Source organism: Staurois parvus, unplaced genomic scaffold (genome assembly GCF_062004578.1).
Source record: "Staurois parvus isolate SC_StPar_1 unplaced genomic scaffold, SC_StPar_1.0 ptg000359l, whole genome shotgun sequence".
Classification (NCBI taxonomy): Eukaryota; Metazoa; Chordata; class Amphibia; order Anura; family Ranidae; genus Staurois; species Staurois parvus.
Window position 1 is genome coordinate 32567 of NW_028318155.1, and position 20229 is coordinate 52795.

General features: G+C 41.1%; 1 protein-coding gene across 2 annotated transcripts in view; it reads left to right on the top strand.

The window, feature by feature from the left end:
- ASPG (asparaginase) overlaps positions 1-20229 on the top strand; it is a 77519-nt gene that overhangs the window by 27255 nt on the left and 30035 nt on the right. Inside the window, exons 4-7 of one of the 2 annotated variants that reach the window (XM_089684846.1) lie at positions 7175-7287; positions 8527-8712; positions 16347-16460; positions 19600-19767. In XM_089684846.1, the coding sequence (XP_089540972.1) occupies positions 7175-7287; positions 8527-8712; positions 16347-16460; positions 19600-19767 (581 nt within the window). The remainder of the gene's footprint in view (positions 1-7174; positions 7288-8526; positions 8713-16346; positions 16461-19599; positions 19768-20229) is intronic. The other variant, XM_089684848.1, reaches the window with a different exon arrangement.

Genomic DNA, 20229 nt, shown 5'->3' on the forward strand with positions numbered 1-20229 from the left:
CCAATCTCCTCCCCTTGGGTTAGGGGCCACATGTTCTAGAGCCGCAAATCTAATCGCATTACTATCATGTCTATGTGTTTAAGCCTGACATGTCTTCCAACTGGTGTAGACAGTTTATTGTTATTAATATAATACTACGCCAGAATTGGTGTTTAGTTTTACTGATATAAAATGCCCCACACTCTCAGAACATAATGTACACTTTGCCAGTGGTCTGACAGGCTACATATTGAGAAATAACACGTATTTTACCATTGGGTACGTAACAGGTCTGATTTTCATAAATCCATTTACATTAATTACATCTGCCACATTTCCAGGTATCCTTGGTTAGAAGGGCCTCCGTATCCCGAGCAGTCTCAAAATGACTGCTAGTTAATCTATCCTTTAATGTCTGCCCTCTTCTACATGTAATTTCTGGTCGATCTTTAACATACTTCTTTAATATAGGGTCTTTAGTCAGAAAATACCAATGTTTCTGTAATATATTTGCAAATTTCTGTTGTACGAAGTGATCAATCTTACTGTCTCCAAATTAGTTTTTTTATTTTTAAAAAGAACCTCCTGTCATGGTTGTCTATATCCTTTGAGGGACCTTTTTTAAAATGGTACGTGAGTAACGACTGACTATTAATCTCACCTGCAAGGCTTTGGCTTCCTTTTTAAATTGTTCCTCATCTGAGCAAATTTTATCTCAACCTCAAATATTGGCTATAAAGGATACTGTTGACTAGTGGGCGTGGATGAGTGCTTGTCGCATGCAATATAGTATTGCCGGCAGTTGGTTTCCAAAACAAAGTAGTGCCATCATCACATATGAAAATTTCAATATCTACGGAGACACGTTTCGAATCATGCTGCATAGTGAACTTCAAATTGAAGTCTTTAGCATCACGTACTGACATGAACCTTGCAAGATCATTAGCTGTACCTGTCCAGAAGAGCAAGACATCATCAATATAGCGATGCCAAGATAATATATATTTCCAGAATTCTGAAAACCTCTCATCTGAAAGAAATCAACCGCCCCCCCCCCCCTTCCCAGGTACAGGTTGGCATGGGAGGGCACACATGTGCCTATTGGCACACCCTGCACCTGGAGGTAGTGTGAGCCGTCGAAAGTAAACACATTTCTAGCAAGTAAAATTCCAGAACCAATAGGATAAATCATTTATATGTCCCCCAATTCTGATGTCTTTGCTGTAGAAATCCAGATGCAACAGAGGGAGCTTTTGAATGAGGAATACTGCTATAGAGAGCTTCATTATCTATGGTTACCAATAACGTATCCATCAGAACCTGTATATTCTCAATCTGCCTTAGCAGATCCGAGGTATCCTTGATATAAGATGGCAGGGAAATGACATGTGGATATAGATGAGAATCCACTAACTGACTAGTGAATTCAGTCTATTAGCCCATTCCTGAAATGATGGGCTTTGCAGGCAGGGCCGTTGCTTCCACTAGGCAAAATAGTCAGCCTCCTAGGGTGCACTATCACCTAGGGGCGTGTGGGCACAGCACAGGCCATCACTCTGTGTGGGACGCCGCCACGTCATGAATGGTCCTTCAGCTGAGGAGAGGGGGCGGCAGAGGGGAGGAAGGAAGGACAGAGGAAGATGCCCAGTGCCTGGGGCCAGTGTAGCAGCTGAGCTGCCGCTCCTTCCAGTGTTCCTCTAAGACTCAGTCCCTTACTGCAAGCCGGCTGGTGACTGCTGATCACTGTGGAATTCCAGCCCGTCTCTTCCCATTCATCAGTGGAGCTGCACCTATGGAGGAAGGCAATGTCTGACTCTGATGTCTCATGTCTATATAAATGTGACCAGGCTGGCCATCAATCACATGTGCAATGTGTCTGAGTGATGACATCATCACAATCCCACATCCTGCTCTTCTAATGCCTGCAGAGCCTGCTGATATGTGTCAGTGTTGATGTTTGTGTTGGATCTGTCACTGTGTGGGATCGCTCAGTTCAGGTGTGTGGGCTGGGCTGCCTGCTGTCACTGCGTTTTATCTCCCTCCATTGCCAGGGGAATGCCAGCTTGGGACCTGTCAGGCATTCCTCAACATTCTACAAACAATACCCCATAATGACAACGTGAAAGAAATTTGTTTTGAAATCTTTGCAATTTATTAAAACTTAAAAATGGGGAAAAAAAAACACATGTACATAAGTATTCACAGCCTTTGCCATGACACTCAAAATTGAGCTGTGGTGCATCCTGTTCCCACTGATCATCCTTGAGATGTTTCCACAACTTGATTGGAGTCCACCTGTGGGAAATTTAGTTGATTGGACATGATTAGGAAAGGTATAAACCTGTCTATATAAGGTCCCACAGTTAACAGTACATGTCTGAGCACAAACCAAGCCATGAAGTCCAAGGAATTGTCTGTAGACCTCCAAGATAGAATTGTATCAAGGCACAGATCTGGGGAAGGGTACAGAAACATTTCTGCAGCATTGAAGGTCCCAATGAGCACAGTAGCCTCCTCCATCTGTAAATGGAAGAAGTTTGGAATCACCAGGAATCTTCCTGGAGCGTGCCGCCTGGCCAAAATGAACGATCAAGGGAGAAGGACCTTTGCCAGGGAGGTAACCAAGCACCTGATGGTCACTCTGAAAGATCTCCAGCCTTTCTCTGTGGAGAGAGGAGAAGCTTCCAGAAGAACAACCATCTCTGCAGCACTCCTCTAATCAGGCCTGTATGATAGAGTGGCCAGACGGAAGCTACTCCTCAGTAAATGGCAAACGGCAGCCCGCCTGGAGTTTGCCAAAAGGCACCTGAGGAACTCTCGGACCTTTAGAAACAAAACTCTCTGGCCTGAATACCAAGCGTCATGTCTGGAGGAAACCAGGCACCGCTCATCACCTGACCAATACCATCCATACAGTGAAGCATGGTGGTGACAGCATCATACTGTGGGGATGTTTTTCAGCGACAGGAACTGGGAAACCAGGATCGAAGGAAAGATGAATGCAGCAATGTACAGAGATATCCTTGATGAAAACCTGTTCCAGAGCGCTCTGGACCTTAGACTGGGGCGACGTTCATCTTTCAACAGGACAATGGCCCTAAGCACACAGCCTATTTAACAAAGGAGTGGATTCAGGCCAACTCTGTGAATGTCCTGGAGTGGCCCAGACTTGAACCCGATTGAACATCTCTGGAGAGATCTGAAATGGCTGTGCACTGACGCTCCCCATCCAGCCTGATGGAGCTTGAGAGGTACTGCAAAGAAGAATGGGAGAAATTGCCCAAAAATAGGTGTGCCAAGCTTGTAGCATCATACACAAAATGACTAGAGGCTGTAATTGGTGCTTAAGGTGCTTCAACAAAGTATTGAGCAAAGGCTGTGAATACTTATGTACATGTGGTTTTTTCGTTTTTATTTGTAATAAATTGCAAAGATTTCAAAACTAACTTCTTTCAGGTTATCATTATGGGGTATTGCTTGTAGAATGTTGAGGAAAAAAATGAATTTAATCCATTTTGGAATAAGGCTGTAACATAACAAAATGTGGCAAACGTTAAGCGCTGTGATTACTTTCTGGATGCACTGTGAATTTCTTAATGCACGAAAATCACGAGTAGTGAATTTTTTTCCATTGTTCCATCAGTTTTCTAGCAGTTTTCTTTTTCTTATGCTCTTCATCAAATATAAATTTGTAAGTGAGTTTGGTTAGTTCTGATACCAGGGCTACCCCTGACACCCACAAGATATCCCCCAGTGGGTCCACATGTTTTGTCTTGTGTTTAATATGTTTCTTATGTATATCTGTTCCACCTGATGGCGCTAGTTATAGCTCCTGCGTGGGCGGACTAGGTGCTCCTTGTACTACTGTGCCTTTTGTTATTGCTGAATAAAAATTATTGAACAGAAAAATTCTCAAGACAAATGCCAGCTTTTTGGGCTTGGGATCCTAGGCACCTTGTCGGTGCATTCTTCTTCAGAGGAATATTTTCTCCCAATAAACATTTTGGAACTTTGGATAATACGGCTGTCTTTTCAGCACTGGACTAACCTGTTGTGTTGAACCATCTTATCCATATTCAGTCAGACAACTCCACGCCAGTGGTTTATCTCTATCATAAGGGAGGACCCTAGGTCTTTCTGCATCAAGAGAAGAGCTGATTTTTATTTATTTTTTTTTGGGCAGAACTTCACATTCCTGCTTTGTCAGCCATCTACATTCCAAGTGTAAAACAGTTGGCAGGCGGATTTCCTCATCTGACAGTGTCTGGACCCAGGAGAATGGTGTCTACACCCAAAGGTGTTTCAGGATCTGTGCCACACCTGGGAGATGCCACATATGGATCTTCTTGCCTCCACATATAACAAACTGAACAGGTTTGTTTCCAGGTGCAGGGATCCACTGGCAGAAGCAGTGGATGCTCTTGTGGCTCAATAGGATCAATGCATCCTAATCTATGCCTTTCCTCCCCAAGACTTCCTCCTTATCTGCTCCGCAGGATCAAAATTGAGGACTTTCCGGTGATCCTTTTTGCTCTGTTTTGGCTCAGGTGGATGTAGTACATTGACCTGGTAAGACTTTTAGCAGATGCACTGTGGGCTCTGCCAGACAATATGTAAATACTGTTCCAAAGGCCAATTTGCCATCCTGCTGCTCTGTCACTGTCTTTGAAGACATAACTGTTGAAGCCCAGGTTCTAAGGGACAACAGCATCTGAAAATAAAATAAAACAAAAGCACACTGGCCTAGCGCATTATCCCAAATACAAATTTATTAAAAATAAATTAGATATACTCACAATCGAGTGAAGACTAATCGCATAGCAAGTGACAGTTACTGAGTGTGTGTTACACAGAAAACCAAAAGCCCGACATCAAAGAAGTGCCATCCGAAGGCCAACTAAAGGCTGACGCATTTCGAGGGAAAACCCCTCTTCCTCAGAGCTCTGTACTATGGACTCTCTGATTAAGACCTTTGTGCAGGGCGACTCCCACGTGGTTCCCTCTGCCTGTTCATCCCTTACTTTGTGGGATCTAGACCTTGACCTTTCAGTGCTTTAAAAGCTGGCGTTTGAACCCATTATGGACCTTTCTTTGTACATTTATCCATAAGCTTGTTTTATTATCCTTTGCAAGGCAAGTGTCTTAACTGGTGGCCTTATCTTGCAAAGAGGCCCTTTTGGGCTTGTGTAGGAACAAGCTGTTCTTAAAATCCAGGACTTCCTACTTGCCTTAATCAGAAAATTGTATTTCTGTTCCTTTGTCAGACTCCAGTTCATGAAAAGGAAATTTCCCTCCATTGTCTGAATGTGGTTTGAGCTGTGTGAATCTATTGCTCAGTCACTGCTTCTTTCAGAAAGACTGCCTTTTTGTCATTCCAGATCGGTCCTAGAAGGACTCCCCAGCTTCTAGTTTTACCACCTTTACATGACTAATTCAGACCATTTTTCAGGCTTATGTTTTTTTTCTCCTTTCCTGTTATGCTCACTCCAGTAGGGCTGTGAATTTCTCTATGGCTTTTCGGTTTCCCAGATTTTCTACCATGTGGGAGTTTTTGCCTCATCTGATGAGGTTTTGTCACAATTTTTTGTCTGCTGTTCTTATTTTTGAGAGGAACCGCCTAAGTACGGTTTTGTTCTATATAGTGTGTCTTTAAAACAGATCCATAGTAAATAACTTGGCAACTGATTGTCAGACAAAGCTGGTAGTCGTCATGTTCAACCTTTACCTTAATTCACTTTTACTCAGGCATAACGTTTTTTTACGAAGGACAATCAGAGTTTGTAACAAAGCTGAATAGCAAGGTACTTTACTGACCTACATAGCTACATAGTATAATTGTTCTCTTTTATGCCGATAAAGCATTTTCCTATCCAGATATAATTCAAGAATGCTTGAGAGCACAGATTGGAATACAAGGGAAGACGTGTCCTCTTTATAGTGTAAAAGAATCCAAAGTAACCTCATGTATTGCCGATGTGCAAGTAGTGTGTACACCCCAACTTGTAACTAGTAAAAGAGAAGTCTAGTGTGCAATGAGATGTCAAAACTCTAGTTACCCAAAGCAGCTAGTTAGGTAGGATACATTAGCTTTCAGTGCTGGTAGTTTTTCGGCTCAGAGAATGCTTCCTTAGCCTCTTGTCTACCAAGGCACTTTTTATAAAGGGTCTGGTTTTAAAGGGGGTAAAACAAGCTCACTGCTGCTGTTGTAAACATGTTTTTGTTTTTTTCAGCCAGTGATTGAGTTGCCCGATTACTTTAAGACTTCATGCACACTGGATGTTTTTACAGCTGCTGTTTTTGGCTTTTGGTGGTTTTTTCTGCAGCCACTAAACCCCCCAGTATGTTATCCTATGTATCCATGCACACATAGACTGGAATCAGCGTTTTTTGGCTGGAAAAAAACCCCAGAACTAGTGGGTTTCTAGAGAAGTTTTTTTAGCTGAAAAATGTGGCAAACCAGTGTTTTTGGACCTTTTTTTGAGCAAAAAAAATATTAAAATTTGTTTTGGCTAAAAAACCTCACGTTTTTAACATGACTTTACACAGCTAACGTTACCAGCGTTATTGAAACGCCCAGAGTGCATGGTGCCTTACAGTACTGGGAAGGTGCCCCTTGTGATTTTCAGATAGAAGCCCAGGATGGAAGTAAACCACTGTTTCTTGACAAGCAAAACGCACTCAGGGGAACATCCGCTCCTCTTGGTCTCCTTTTCAATGAATGAGTTCAGACACAGCAAGCATTTTGACACTTCTAAATTAACAGTGGTCTTTCCCAGGCTGTTGTAGCCAAGTAAGCAGCTAATCGAGCACAATCTGTGCTTGATTAGCTGCAGTGGAGGGCAAGAGAGACATTGGGAACTAACAGAAATCTTCCAATAAGCATACTAGTTCTGGTGACCTTGAGGTCCCCTAGGAATTCCCTTCATTTGCAGAGATTTCCTCTCACTTTCTGTTTTGGCTATGGGACAGTGAAGGTAAATCTCCCCAATGGGACACAGATGGGGGAAAAAAAAAATAAACTGACGGGTTATACGCTTCCCTTACTCTATCCAAAATGGAAAAAAAAAGTTTTGCCTACAGTTTCACTTTAAGCTTACTTTTGCATAAAACTGAGTTGTTTTTTGTTTACCTATTTGTACAGAATAAAATTATCTATTTGATGTTGCTAACATGCTTTTTGTTTTTTTTGTTCCAGTTAACTGGGAAACTGTTTGGCGAGCAAATACCACCAAGAAATTCCTGGTGCACACAGGCATGAACAGAAATGTGGGCCTGCTACGAATATTCCCTGGAATTACTGCTGCCACTGTACGACTATCCCTTCTTTATTGTACATCAGCTAATGGGTGAAACAAAATTGACACAATTCCCCCATTCACACATTTGGGGGAATCCTCCCAGCTTATATTATGACAGTAGAGAGACTCCTCCGCTGTCACAATACACTTGAATTGAAATTTGGCCAATTCCTGCCTGGAGGTGTGGATTTAAAATAGAATAGGACAATTTTTTTTTAAAGAACCTCATGTTTGTTTTTGTTTGTGTTTTGGTGAAGCACAGCTGGGAAGCTATGTATATGGGCATGTGTGTGACTCAAGATGGGTGAGGATTTAAGGAAGTGGACAAAATAGTCTGTTATACTTTGGATGGCCTCGTTATTTATCTCTGTAACCCAGTGCTGGCCCTACGCTCATTCGTTTAGGTACCCAGCTCCAGAAGGGATGTGAATGCCGACTAGTACAGCAGATGCTGGGACTGCATTAAGTAGGTCCATACAGCTTCTGGGGGGAGGGGGATGTCTCTGGTAGTGGCTAATCATTTTGGTTTTTTTTTTTTTTAAATAATGGTGTTGAAGTCACTGTCAGTTTTTCTACATGCAGGGCAAAGCAATAGGTTCCTGAATGGTAGCTACCACCAGCAGCTTATATTTTCCTCCCCATCAGTGCTCCATTCACCTATTGGAAATGGAGAGGTAGCTTTCTGTAAAGCCCAAGTCATGACTTTAAGACTGCACATGATTGAATAAACCCTTCCCACATGGCAGTGCAAGGTGCTTGAATAGCCAATCACCAAGCGCAAGTGTTGTACTTCTTTTTGTTTTGGTAGTCAAACAGAGCAAAGCAATGGAAGCAAAGTTAGGGCGGCTACATTTCTACATACAATGAGACTGTGGAGAACAAATATAGCATCTTCTAAGAGAAAGTTGGTTCACAGCAGCAAAAAAAAAAAAAAAAAAAAGGAATTTGGAGGAGGTTGAAAGAAAAAGGTTGTTTTTTGCGTTATGAATACATACTCAAATATATATATTTTTTTTAACTAGAGTTTAGTGTCACTTCAAATATAAGAGGCTGGTGGGGCAACAATTTAAAGTGAACCTGAGGCTTGTCCTGTGTTTCAACATTTGGGCTGAAACATCAATCCTGTGCATGTCATGACTAAGGCCCAAGTGAAAGGACTATATTTTCACTGTTGTGGATATTAACATGGTTACAGAAAGCACATTGTGTGGAGAGATTCACTTTTTTTTTTTTTTTTTTATTCACCCAGGTAAAGGCTTTCCTTCAGCCACCAATGGAAGGCATTGTGCTGGAGACCTATGGCAGTGGGAATGCCCCAGACTGCAGAACTGATCTGCTTCAAGAACTAAAATCTGCCACGGAACGTGGAGTGTTAATCATTAATTGCACTCAGTGTTTGCGGGGTTCTGTCACAGCGTCATATGCAACAGGAAAGGTTGGTAATTTTAGTACATCTGTCTGTTGCAGATTTTGTTTCTGCCTTTAGCAAGTTTCAAGTATATGTGAATCTGACGGACCACATGAAGAGGTTTTCTTGGTAATTTACAAAAGCCAGTCAGAAACAAGCAACTTGGTGCCTACAGCTTTTGTTGTAAGGAGGCATTCTGGGACTACTTGTTTAACAGCTGCAGACTTCAAACTGTCCACTATATGGCTCAATTTTATGGAGGGGCCTGAAGTTTAATTACCTCTCAATCTCTTTAACCACTTGCTATCCTGAGAATTTACCCCTCTTAATGACCAGGCCTCTTTTTGCTATTCGGAGCTGCACTATTTCAACTGATAAATGCGCGGTCATGCAATGCTGTACCCAAAGGAAATTTACGTCCTTTTTTCACACAAATAGAGCTTTCTTTCAGTGGTATTTGATCACCTTTTTTTTCAGCAATTTTTCTTTTTCGCACTATAAACAAAAGACTGAAAATTTTGAAGAAAAACAATATTTTATACTTTCAGCTATAAAAATATATATAGTAAACTCAAAGTTAGTCATAAATTTAGGCCAAAATGTATTCTGCTACATGTTTTTGGTAAAAAAAAAAAATCCCATTAAGTGTATATTGATTGCTTTGTATGAAACTTATAGCGTCTACAACCTGTGGCATAGACCATTTTTTTTTCTATGCAGCGCTGCACTAGTTTAACTGACAATTGTGCGGTCATGCAATATGGTGCATAAATGAAATTTACGTCCTTTCACACAAATGCAACTTTCTTTCGGTGGTATTTGATCACCTGTTTGCTTTTTATTTTTGGCGCTATAAACAAAAAAGGTTTTGAAAAAAAAAACAATATTTTCTCATTTCTGTCATTAAAAAATATCCAGAAAACTCAAATTGCGTCATAACTGGGCCAAAATGTATTCTGCTACATGTTTATGGTTAAAAAAAAATCCCAATACGTGTATATTTATTGCTTTGTGTGAAAGTTCTAGCATCTACAAACTATGGTATAGATCAGGGGTGGGCAAACCTTTTGACTTGAGGGCCGCAATGGGTTCATATATTGGACCCGGGGGCCGGACCAAGAGTAGATGAATGATGTGTATGTGTCATCCATAGTAAGTATAGTAATATTCCCCCATAGTAAGCATAGTAATTCATCCCCCATATAGTAATTCATCCCCCATATTAAGTCCCCAAGTCCGCCCTGTGTCAATTTACTTACCTTTGCTCCGCGCGTTCCTCTCGCCGTGTTCCCGCGCCGTTCCGGTCTTCAGGGCGGACTGTGAGAGGAGCCTAGCTCCCCTCACGTTCCTCACGCTGCCCCGCCTACACACATTCTGACAGCCGATGTTTGCCACGCTCCGCGGGCCGGATTAAAAGGTCCGCCGGGCCGTATACGGCCCGCGGGCCATAGTTTGCCCATTGCTGGTATAGATAATGGAAGCTTTTACTTTCTGACTGCCCATCACATTTCTTGAGGTGCTAAAATGCCAGGATAGCACAAACACCCCCAAATTACCCCTTTTCGGAAAGTAGACACCCTAAGCTATCTGCTGAGAGGCATGTTTAGTCCATGGAAGATTTTTTTTTTTTACGCAAAGTTGTCATTTAAATTTATATATTTCTCACACAAGCCACGGGTAGATCTGGAATTACACCCCAAAATACATTCTGCTACGTCTACCAAGTATGGGGACACCACATGTGAGACTTTTTGTGAGCCTAGCCACATACAGGAGCCTGAAACCCAATGACTACTTTGAAAGCCTGGTCACAGTTTTGGAGGCCCTGAAATGCCAGGATAGCTCCAACCCCCCCCCCCCCCCCAGAATGGAAATTTTACACCCCAAGGAATTTAAAAAGAGGCATGGCGAGTATTTTTCAGATCTCATTTTTCCTCACAAGGTTTTGAAATGTAAGAAAAGAAAAAATATGGTTTTGTTTTCTTTCTTCATTTTCCAAAAACTTTTGGCAACAAACGAGATCTGCAAAATACTTACCATGCTTCTTATCAAATTCCTTGGGGTGTCTACTTTCTGAAAAGGGGTCATGGGGGGGGGGGGGGGGGGTTTAGTGCTATCCTGGCATTTCAGGGCCTCCGAAACTGTGATAGGTAGTCAGGAAGTGTAATGAGGAAATAAAGCCCTTTAAAAGCCTAAAGGAGCTTATTGGATTTTGGGGTCCTGTACTCGGCTAGACTGCCAAAAAGTATCTCACATGTGGTACCCCCATACTCGGGAAAAGTAGCAGAATGTATTTTGGTGAGTAATTCCACATACACCCATGGCACATGTGAGCAATAAATCATTAATGTGACAATTTTGGGTTTAAAAATTTTTTTATTTTTTTGTTATTTTCCAAAAACTTGTGGTAAAAAAAATAAATTCTTCTATTGACTCAACATGCCTCTCAGCAAATAGTTTGGGGTGTCTGCTTTCCAAAAAGGGGTCCTTTGGGGGGTGGAGGCATTAGAAGTTTACGCCACATATCTTTCACTCTTCTAACCACCTGAAGACCAAGCCTTTTCTGACACTTTTTGTTCATATGAAAAAAATCTATATTTTTTGCTAGGAAATTACTTTGAACCCCCAAATATTATATATATATTTTTTAAAGCAGACACCCTATTGAATAAAATGGTGGGTGCTGCAATTTTTTGTGTCACATAGTACTCGCGCAGCGATTTTTCAAACGCAACTTTTTTTGAAAAGAATACACTTTTTACTTTTAATGCACCAAAATATATTGGCCAATTATTTGGTAAAATATAAAAGATGATGGTATGCCGAGTAAATAGATACCAAACATGACATGCTCTAAAACTGCACATGCCCCGTGAACTGGCGACAAACTACATACATTTTTAATATCCTAGGAAACTCTTTAAAAGCCTTTACAAGCTACCATTTTAGATTTACAGAGGAGGTCTAGTGCTAGAATTACTGCTCTTGATCTGACGTTCGTGGCAATACCTCACATGCATGGTGCAACCACTGCTTACATACCGGCACAGGTTCAATGCTCGCACACTCAGGTACACACGTTTTTTTTTTTTTAAGTTATTTTGATTTTTTAAATTATTTTTACACTTTATTTTCTTTTCTTTTTTTTTTTGATCACTTTTAATTCTATCACAAGGAATGCAAATATCCCCTTTAATTTCAATGGGCATTGTCATATATTCTTTTTTGAGAAATTTGGGTTTATCAGACTCTAGATATCTCCTCTGTCCTTACATTATTTGTCTAATCTCACCAAGAAATAAACTATATTTTGGACTTTTTGCTATAAAACATGTCCAGTAAAAAAAAATGTAAAAATCAAATTGCGTCATAAATTTAGGCCAAAATGTATTCTGCGACATGTCTTTGCTAAAAAAAAAAAAAAATCCCAATACATGTAAATTAATTGGCTTACGTGAAATCTATAGCGTTTACAAATGACGATATAGATACTGGAATTTTATATATATATACACACACTAATAATTGCAGCGATCAGCGACTTATAACGGTACTGTGGCGGGCATTCTGACACTGGGGGGAACTGACTTGGTGTCACTGACATCCCCAATGACACCAATATAGTGATCAGTGCTGAAAAAAAGCACTGACACTGTACTGATGGCACTGGCAGGAATGGGTTAACATGAGGGGAAATCAAAGGGTTAACTGTGTGATGGGTGTGTTTTACTAGGGGGCTGGGGGGGGGGGGGAAATGTGCTTCACTGTAAGCACACTGCTCTGGATGGCTCTGCTTAGCCATCCAGAGCAGTGTGCCCAAACTGACAGGGAGGAGGGCTGTTGGTAAACAATGCAGCCCTGTCGGTGATCGCTGGTAATCACCGGGCGCCAGCGGGTAATCCCCAGCCGGGACCCGGAGATTGACACCCGGGACCACAGTCGGCGGCATGGGTAGGGTGCGCGCGTTGGCTTGCGCTCGCCCCCTACCCGTAAATGCGGAATCCCGTATATATACGTGATCCTGCGCACAGGGGCCGCCTTGTAGCAGTAAATGCACTGTGGGCGGTCCTTAAGTGGTTAAAGTATATGTGCTGGGGGGGGCGGACATGTAGTCTTACATACACTATATTGCCAAAAGTATTGGGCCAACCCTCCAAATCATTGAATTCAGGTGTTCCAACCGCCTCCATGGCCACAAGTGTATAAAATCAAGCGCCTAGGCATGCAGACTGCTTCTACAAACATTTGTGAAAGAATGTGTTGCTCTCAGGAGCTCAGTGAATTCAAGTGTGATACAGTGATAGGTTAACAGAATAAACTCTCCAGCGCTTTATACATCCCATTTCACAAAACACATTCCTCCAAGCCAAAGATTCCCAGTTGCCAGACACTCACTACCACATCACCCCCATTACAGATGCCCTATTTTCTGATCAAGACACAAGGTATTGTTCTTTATATATTATTCAGACAAACTTCATTCATTTTGGCTCTAATATTCAAAACATCTTTTTATTTTCTCATCCCTATTTTATTTTATTCTAATGGTATTCTTGAAACTTTTTTAGGGGGATGAAATGTTTTTATACGTCCTTAGTTGCTTGTTTTGATTTTATATGCAGTCCGTACTGTATATATTTTAGATATTGTCATACATTTGCATATATGATTTCCCATATGGGATTACGCAATATATTGTTCTTATTAATAATTCTTATTATTTTATTCGAGTTGTGGTGTGTGCATCCTATTGGTTGCAACAATGACGGAAATGTGCACTTTAGTTTTATTTTGCTCACATCAGCAATTCAGTTGTTATTCATGTGTAACTTTGATTCTCGTGTTCTCCTACCCCCCCCCCCCCCCTTTTAAAGAGCTTAAGGGGAGGAGCGAAGCTCTCCATGGCCTCAGCCATAGCCATTTATAACATGACCTACTACCAGGTCGGTCACCAGCTCTGAGGAAAGGGACTCATCCCTGAAACGTGTCAGCTAGCCAACCACACTGACAGTCAGACACCCTGCCACCATTCTACTAAGCTGTACATTTATGCTATGTTTGTGATTATTTTTTCATCCCTTTTTGTACTATAATAAACCTTGGATAATGCACTAGTGGTGTGCGCCTCCTGTTTGCTCTTTTTTATCGTGATACGTTGCCACCTGTGCAACAAGTCCATCTGCGAAATTCCCTTGCTACTAAATATTCCACGATCAGCTGTTAGTGGTATTATAACAAAGTGGAAGCAACTGGGAACAGCAGCAACTCAACCACGAAGTGATAGGTCACGTAAAATGACAGAGCAAAGTCGCAACTGTCTGCAGAGTCAATAGCTAAAGACCTCCAAACTTGGTGTGGCCTTCAGATTAGCACAACAGTGCGTGGAGAGCTTCATGGAATGAGTTTCCATGGCCAAGCAGCTGCATCCAAGCCTTATATCACCAAGTGCAATGCAAAGCGTTTGATGCAGTGGTGTAAAGCATGCTGCCACTGGACTCCAGAGCAATGGAGACATGTTCTCTGGAGTGACCAATCACGCTTCTCTATCTGTCAATTCGATGGACGTGTTTGGGTTTGGTGATTGCCAGGAGAATGGTACTTGCCTGACAGCAGTGTGCCAAGTGTAAAATTTGCTGGAGGGAGGATTATGATGTGGGGTTGGTTTTCAGGGTTTGGGCTTGATAACCTACTTTTGTACATGGAAATCCTACTTTGCCTGATGTGTACACTGCCTTTCAATCCTAAAGATTTCTCTGCCTCGCATTCTGGCCTCTCTACAATCATGGCTTGACCAGAGTTTCGCTTGGGTGTTAAGGGACAGGTTTCACCCTTGTCCATCTTTTTTCAAAAAACTCTGGTTAAATTATCCTTGATGAAAACCTTTTATTCAAGGTGTTTTTCAGATTAGATCTCCCTTACAGTACCATGCGCTTCCTTGGGATCATAATTTGGTTCTCTTTGCCTGGCAGACACCATCCTTAGATCATTTAAAGAGAGTTCTCTGATAGATTCATTTTTGCAAAGTGGCTTTTTTAGTGGCTGTGTCTCTGAACTATCAGCTTTCTCTTGTAAGGAACCATTCCTGATCCTTCACAAAGACAAAGTAGTCTTACACCAAAGACCTAACTTTTTACCTAAGTTGGTATCTATCTTCCACCTCAATGGAGGCCTATCTCCTTACCTCTTTGTGCCCTTCTAAGCACCCTAAAGAGATCGCTCTTCATTGTCTGGATGTCTTCAGAGCTATTAAAGCCACAACTTCTATAAGAAAGACAGCTTTTCTCTTGGTTATGTTGTTGGTGCTTCACAAAAGACATCCTGCCTTAAAATCCATTCTTGCCAGTTGGTTAAGAGAACTCATTAGAAAACTTATACTCTAGTATAAGACACCTCCAGCACTCTTGCGTGCCAGATCGGTGTTTTCTGGACATTCTGACATCAAGCTACTGCCCAACTTTGAAAGGCCACCACCTGGTACTCAGTTTATACCTTCTCCAAGTTCTACTGGTGGACATCCAGGCTTCTGTCATGCATCACATGTCCATCAAAGCTTTACAAGTGTCCAGTCATCTGAATGTTCCAGCCTATATCCCAGGCTCTATGAATGAGGCCTGTGTCCTGTACTGTAATATCAGATAGAGAATTTACAAATACGTCAGAATTCCGCTTTTCTGTACTTTCAGATAATGTACTTTGCCTTGAAAACAAGTGCATCAACCACATCCAAGTTCGCACGCATTTGTGTGTGTGTGTGTATATATATAAAATTTTGTTTCGGTTTAGAATCTTTAAAAGGTACGTTTTAGGACGCCATGTCGCTGACGAGAATTGAAGCATTTAGCAAGCTTTTCAAAATGTTGCTGGTGAGCAATGCAAAATGACACAAATTGTGAATTTTATTTGTATGCTTTATATTACAAAACAGGCATTTTGCTTGACAAGGCATTTGGAAAGATTCAGTGACAAAGCAAATCCCTGTTTTTTACACCAGTGCGAACAAGGCTCAACACAGCCACTTAACAGAAGATACTATTGGTTGCTTGTTTCTATCTCCTCACAGATGTTCTCCTTTCTGGTACATTGCGGGAGTCCTCAAAGTCATGACTTTCTGAAAGCTGGTACTTGCACACAGCTAGGAGAATGCATAGGAGGTTGCTCATGCATAAACATTGCACCACAGGGATAGAGGCCTTGGGATGTGTTTCAGAATACTGCACTGAATCTCTGTAAACACAGTACCCACAGCAACCAATAAGTATCCATCTTGTACAGGTCTGAATTTAGAGTATATTCTGATACTCTGGGTCACTGTACTCTAGAATTAAAACTCTGTTATACAGTCAGTGATGTTGGGTAGGTCTTGAAGGGTCACCAGCTCTTGATAAATAAAAACCACCAGCTGTGTCTCAGGAGATGGTGTATATCACACTAAAGTCAAATGAAAAGTAATTTATGTACCTGTAGATTGTAAGTACCTTTGGGGCAAGGTACAATCATAAATTGTTCCATTTCTCTGCAGGATGTTGCTGCAGGATCGATTGATCCTATAAAAATAAAATGTTTTAAAATATATATTGTTTGTATTGTACTGTAGCCATAGTGCTTCAAGAATTTCTAGTTTTCTAATTTATTGTGGGTTTTTTTTATTTTGCTTTTTGCAGGCTCTTAGTGTGGTTGGGGTCATTCCAGGGTGCGATTTGACTCCAGAGGCAGCTCTAGCAAAGCTTTCGTACGTCTTGGGTAAAACGCACCTCAGCCTGGAGCAGAAAAAACAGGTAAGACCAGGGATCTGGACTTTACATAGCTGTTACTTCAGCATGCCATCGTTTCTAAAAGACAATCGCACATATTTGCCAGCACACCATGGATCTCCAATACGGTCTAAAAACATTTTTATTGCAAAAAGATCACATCACAAAAAGTGCAACATTTCAGAGCCGAACAGGACCACTTCAACAGGCATGTGATAAGGGTGCAACAGTGACTATACAGAAAATATACACATAAACCACCAATCAAAACCAAGAACATTTCACCACCTCTATTATCTGACATATCATGATGTCACAATCCCGCCAAAATATACAAAATATGTTTATAAAGAGTCTCAGTGCTGTGTATAAACCTCCATGTGCCAAAAATTACCTTATGACAAGTGCAGCATTTGTGGTACTAATATATGTTGTCGATCGGGCACACTAGCCCAGCTCCACTCCGGAGACGGAGCTGAATAGACACCAGGGACAGTGCAGCAAAGAAAACAAACCAAAGGTGAAAATGAAAGAATTACCATGGCCAAACAGAAAAAAGAACCACAAAAGGAAAGGAAAAAAAGAGGAAGAAACAAAAACATAAAAAGGAGGAGCAGGAAAAGATCAAAACAAGAAAAAAGAAAACAAATATGGGAAAATAGAATAAGAAAAAATAAAAGGAAATCACAAATTATCAAACAAAAATAAAGTATGGAAAAAAAACAAAAAACGGGGGACTGGGGGGATAAAAATAGAAGCAACAAAACAATGGAAAAAGGGGGGGGGGAGAACCCCTAAGAACTAAAAGCCTCGCATAACACTTTCACCGGAATTTATCTCGGTGAAACAACCTACGCGGCTACATCAAGTGAAATTATCGCCAGTCCCAAAAGGGAACACGATCGATTAAAAAGGAGCAGGGTTGGAGCTGTGTAGTCAGGCCAGTATTCATATAGTAGGTAGAGAGAAAAAAAAAGGAAAGGAAAATAAAAATAAAAGGCAGACATAGTGAAAACACAATATTGACTACAAAACCTAAAACATCGTTGACCTTGCGTGTCCAGGTCAAAGGAAAACTGGTATCGGAGAGAAATTGAAAAAGTAATGTATATTATCTACTGTCAAGAAAACACGTAAATGACAGATTGGTGTTAAGACCATCGGGTTGTACTGTCCAACGTATATATATCCAGTACGCCTCACGGCGAACGAGTAATCAATTACGATCACCTCCCCTGATGGGTTGTTTGACATGTTTAATCACCATCCCCCATAGCTCATGAGTTTGGTGTTTAGTTGTCACAAAATGCACAGCTACTGGTTTACCAAGATCAATCTGTTTGCCCATCTCTGTTTTTGCCAAGGCGGTCCTAATATCGCTTCTGTGCTTTTGAAACAGTTTCTTAAATGGACCTATTTTCTTGCCAACGTAGGTTAATGCACAAAGGCATTTAAGGATGTAAACACAGAAATCAGTGTTGCAATTAAAATAGTCCCATATTCTATGTGTGTCAAACTCTCCACAAATGAGTGACTTGCATACATTGCAATTGAAACATTTGTAGCAACCCTTTCTCTGGGATATCCTAGGTGGAATTCTAGTGTACTTGTGTATTGGATTGGCCTGTACTAAATGATCCCTTAGTGTTTTACCACGCTTGTATACCATCATGGGTTTCACCTTGATACTAGGTGATAAGGTGCCATCTGCCTGTAAAATGTTGAAATTCCGTTCTACCGCCTGTTTAATCCCTGGTTAAACCTATGGACAAACAATGGGTGATCAATCAGACTAGTAGTCCTAGGTCAATCGGTTAAAGCTTTGGCTAGAGCACGATCTAGCTCCTGAGCAGGTATCCACGATCTAAATACTTTTGGTACATTATCTCAAGTTGTTGTTGCCTATCATCAGTGTTTGAGCAAATGTGTGTAACGCTTGTAAATTGCGAAATGGGCAAGTTCCTGTGTAGTTGAGCAGGATGTGCACTATGAAAGTGGAATAATGTGTTTCTATCCTTGGGTTTAGTATAAAGGGATGTAGCAATGGTACTGTGGGTGTTGGTGATCATTTCATTAGGAAAAGCGTTCTGGCATGCTGAAATTTCAGGGTTAAACACTATCCCTAGAAACACATAATTCAGGAAGCCAACAAATATATAGAAATCATTATGACTGCCAGACCAGATAAGAAAGTTGTCATCGATATACCTCAACCAGCCCCCAACATGCTCAGTGAACAAAGTGTATGGGTATATGTGACATTCCTCCAAGTAACCCACAAACAGGTCTGAAAATGAGGGAGCTGCCGAGGCTACCCATGGCAGTACCTCAGATTTGTGTGCATGTCTTGCCCTCAAATTTGAAATGATTATTAGTAAGAAAAAAAACAAGGCATTCGATTACATATTCATTTGGTAAGACAGAGGAGCCCCGTTTGGTCAGGAAATGTCCAACTGCATGTAGACCTGTGTCATTGGGTATGCATGTATAAAGAGATGCAATGGCCATCATGGCCAATTTCTATCCTTCCTGAAATGAGGGAAAAGCCCTCAGTTAATCTAGAAAGTCATTGGTATCACAAATGTAGGCTGGTAGTTTCTTGACAAGGGGTTGCAAATGAGAATCTATAAACTGGGATAATGGTTGGGTAATAGCCTCAGTGCCAGAAACAATCGGTCTGAACTTCAGGGGATTAGTCCCCTAAGGGATCTTTGGTAGTCCATAGTTCACTGGTATATGGAGATGGTCATTAAACAGAAATTCAGCAATCCCATCGGTTATCCAACCATTAGTTCGCCCAATTTCAGTCAAGTTCATCAGTCCATTCCAAGTACCTTGTGAGGGCACTGGGGCAACAGAAGCTTACACAGAGTGATGGTCTGGTGCAAGGGTTTCAAACAATATGATTTAAGTGCTGTTTCTTTCGCAGACACTGCTGCAGTGAGAGATGATTGCTTATTGATTGGTGTTGGTTAAGACACACTATTCTCATTACCCTAATAAACTGAAAATATATTACTCAAACATATGTGCTTTGTGCAGCTTATAGCACACTATTTTCTTTAGCATTTGTGTATTTTCATAGTGTGTAGTTAGATGGATAAAAATATTTATAAGGGAGTATATGTGCGTTTATTCAGTATAATTGCTGTGCCTTTTGCAGATGCTGTATGAAAATCTCCGGGGAGAGATGACAGTCAGTGCCACTGGTGCTAAAATCTCTCTAAGAGACAGCAAATTCATCCAGGTGGTCGCCAAGTCAGTTGGTGTGAGCTGCAAGGAGGTACATTTTCATCGGAAACTCAAGTTACATTTTTATAATTCCTCGTATGTAAGTAAGCTTCTGGACATCGTGTGATCCCTGTCTGTGGTTGGGGTATCAAAAAAATCTATTACATGTGGATTACTCTACTTAAAGCATAGCTTGTGGGCCTACTGTTGTACATCTCTATGGGTCCACAGATTTGGACAAAAACTTATAACAGAATTTTCAAGCTCTTATTTGTACCAAACAGTTGCTGGCCAACAGTGGCCTATAAACCGTTTCAGTGATGTTTGATAGAGTACTGCTGCACCCGGCCTTCATGAATTTGCTTCTAGGGCATTTCCAAAAGAAAACTTGCACCAAGTATAATATAGTAGCAACTATTGTTTATCTGTATTTAAAAACACAATTTGCCTAGCTGTCCTTTCAAAAACATTATAGGTCACTAATCCAGACCAAGCATGTAAATCACAAGTTCTCGGTCAGTAGAGGTGAATCAACTTTGCAATCCTGAGAAAATTATTTCCC